The sequence below is a fragment of the Thermobia domestica genome, chromosome 10 (assembly GCF_964235325.1).
Source record: "Thermobia domestica chromosome 10, izTheDome1.hap1.1, whole genome shotgun sequence".
In the NCBI taxonomy this organism is placed as follows: Eukaryota; Metazoa; Arthropoda; class Insecta; order Zygentoma; family Lepismatidae; genus Thermobia; species Thermobia domestica.
Window position 1 is genome coordinate 241,571,416 of NC_137463.1, and position 3,149 is coordinate 241,574,564.

At 34.7% G+C, this 3,149-nt stretch overlaps 1 protein-coding gene across 1 annotated transcript; it reads right to left on the minus strand.

Annotated features, from left to right (window-relative positions):
• Positions 1-1,377: 1,377 nt before the first annotated feature.
• Positions 1,378-2,043, minus strand: LOC145661873 (uncharacterized). The gene has a single exon (XM_081727215.1). It carries the CDS (start codon positions 2,041-2,043, stop codon positions 1,378-1,380), a length of 666 nt encoding a protein of 221 aa, XP_081583341.1.
• Positions 2,044-3,149: the final 1,106 nt, after the last annotated feature.

The window sequence follows — 3,149 nt, forward strand, 5'->3', positions numbered from 1 at the left end:
ACTGAGTTATGCCACTTTGCCATCCAACTCTTAATTATAGTGTATACAGGTACCAATTGTGACTTATAGGCCCTCCGATTAACGTAAATTAAAATGTTCGAATACAACTATGTCATAATAATAAAAGTAGATCTATCTAGAAGAAATAAGCTCTACTTTTCAATGAACCAACTCTTGTAGCCTGCGATATTTGACGTCGTAAAAACTAAACGAATAACAAATCTATAATCCTGAGAATACTGCATTAATAATGTATAATCAAACGCCTATCAACTGCAAAAGTATTCTCCTACATCATTGTAGTGTTGAATAAAGAAGAGGAAAATATATGGAAGTATATTGTAAGTTAAGTATATTGTAATCTACTACAAGTTATAATCTTATATTACATTCTAATACAATTCATTTCTCTATTCAAGACTGTCGCTTATCAATACAAAGACTTCGTGTCAATAAAGTGCAAAGATAAATAACACATCATCGGTTAGTATGATCACTTTTATTGTTATGTAAGTATATAGAGCCACTTGTTATATTCTAGGTATCCTAAATGAGCTGTTTTACTTTTTTAAAAATACTAAATCAATCACTTTGTCTTATTAGTTTTCACTTCACTGAAAATGGATTTTTTTTATTTATATATGCACAATATGTGCATATTGTAATGTACCACGAGCTACTGTTTGTGAACAATGACACCTGCTCTTGTTTGTAAACATTAGCCACATGTATTTACGTTCGAGTACTACACTTAATGTGGGATTAGTACAAAAAACAGATTACCTAACATCAGCACAACCTACAAGTCACACGACGACATGAGAGCAGCAGCGCTACCGCCACTCAGAGCGCCTATATGTTGGAGAGCATCCAGCGGACAGACACCAGTCTTCAATTGGTCTCCTCTTATCTTGCTTGCCTGGAGCACTAGGAGAAAGTCAACCTAAAAGCCTCCAGTCTGCTACGGGACTCTTGGCTTCCCTTCTACCTGGCTTAGCTTGCACGGAGCTCTGTCTGGACCCTAACATCAGTTGCTTAGCGTGCTTCGTGGCTCGGTGACTTTCTAATATCTTATCCTATCTCCTAACTCCTTGCCTAGAGAATTAGGGTTTCCTACACCACTCTACCTTGCTTGTCTGAAGCTCTGTAGACCTCCTGTCCTGGGCCGCACGGTCTTGGGCTACCTAACGTCTACCTTACAATAAAGAGAATTGTACTGAAGTATTTCTATAAACACTGTTTTCATAGAAGACCATTTTATAATATACCGGAAATGGGAGTCAATTCCGAACTCTAATTTTATCAACGTAGCTCTACCTATTTCCTACATTAGTACATATTTTACAATATAAAGGCTACGAAATATGGCTTCAACATTTATTCTTTTAGAAATCGTACATTATTCTTTTTTCTCAATTTCCTTCCGATATATGTTATTCCTTCCATGAGAAAAGCAAGAAGAGATACGATGATACCAATTGATAATATAAGAAATGTTCCTAAGATATCTCCGACCCGTAATGAACGAATAGATTCTTCTTGCTTACGTCCAAGGCCTTTAACAAATACTTTATCAAATTCTTTAATCCAGTGTTCAAGTATGCCTGACTCTATTATATGTGCTACATATGGATTAAAGTGGTCAACAAGAGGGGAATTTTTGTTAAAAAGTAAAGCTAAATAGGCAGTAAGTACATTTTCTTTCATCAAATGTAATCTTTCCAAATTGCTTCCTCCTATAAATTCCGCACCGGTCATAAACCCAAAAACCTCATATTCTATTGGAATTGCTAGTTTATCTCTCGCTATTAAGTTGTTCAATTGCTCTGAATTCTGTGCCAACAGTCGTCGTTTCAAAATCTGTTGAACTACATGATTAGATGACATTGAAAGTGCAGTGTCAAAGAGATTGTAATCACTGCCCCAGTTTAGACCAGAATCTAAAAGCTGTTGTAGTGTATCGATTGGGGTTCCATACTTAGGTAAAGTAAGATGTGATACGAGGTTATAGTTATATGCTGTTATAAGGAGAGCTGACGCCATAAACATCCAAACTATTAAATGCCTTAACCCTCCCTGACCCTCGTTTGGAGTAGGAAATCCGATACTTATGGACACAGAATATAGAATACAGTGGGAGTACTTGAGATATGGATTAGTCTTACGTAGCTTTAGTACAAAATTGCATACAATTGAAAATATGTGGAGGATAATAGAATTAAACAAAACGAATCCCGTATACGACAGCCATACTTCAAGTGAAAAGGGACTTAATATAGACCACAAGTAGTTTTTGTTCCTCAAACGTGGAGTTAGGAACTTCGTATCACATTGGCCACGAACAGTGGAATACTGATACAGCGCATAACGATCCAAAGTTAAGTATGCTGATGGTATACCAACGTGATAGTTTACACTTTTAAGTCTACCAAAAACACTGTCCGTAGTTTCATTATCTGTATGGGAGCCCCATGTGTCAGTAACATCAACTTTCCATGTAAAATTGAACTTTCTCGAGATATGGTACAATATTCTGTATTCTATTCCATCGTAAGTATTTTCGTTCACTATTGTCCATGGTGGATAATGATAGATGGTTAAGTCTATTGATATACCATTTAAATTTAAGCTATCTTCTGTTTCGAAGTTCAAAGAATTAAATATCGCTAAATTTATTTTTTCTAATCTTTCCGGGTCTAAGTCATTAGTTAGAACATGCGTTAACAAACGAATGTCCGAGTAACTAAATGTTTCTTTATTGCATGGTATTAGAAAAATGTAAGTGAAAGGAAAGAAACGCATCACCTTACACTTTGTATAATTCTTCAGTGATACTTCATTTTCTCTTATTAGAATTAGAAATTTCTTAAATTTTCTTTGAGTTGTCCTTTGGTTGATTTCGTAGAAAGTGTTAAAAGTTTCACATATATTTGATGTTGCAACTAATATAAGATTGCAATTTTGATTCATCGACTCAAGCAGTAACTTCCTTTCGTCACTTTTATGAAGGAACATTCTGTTTATTACATACCATGAAAAAACTGAATTTTTAACTATGTTTATCTTGGAATAATTTATTTCTTTATTATTGTGTTCATTCTCATAAAATAGTATACACTTTGAGTTGATATGATCTTCAGTAATTGGTA

Excerpts from the sequence above, each read along its gene's own strand:
- LOC145661873 (XM_081727215.1), bottom strand. The coding sequence starts at position 2,043 with ATGGCGTCAGCTCTCCTTATAACAGCATATAACTATAACCTCGTATCA.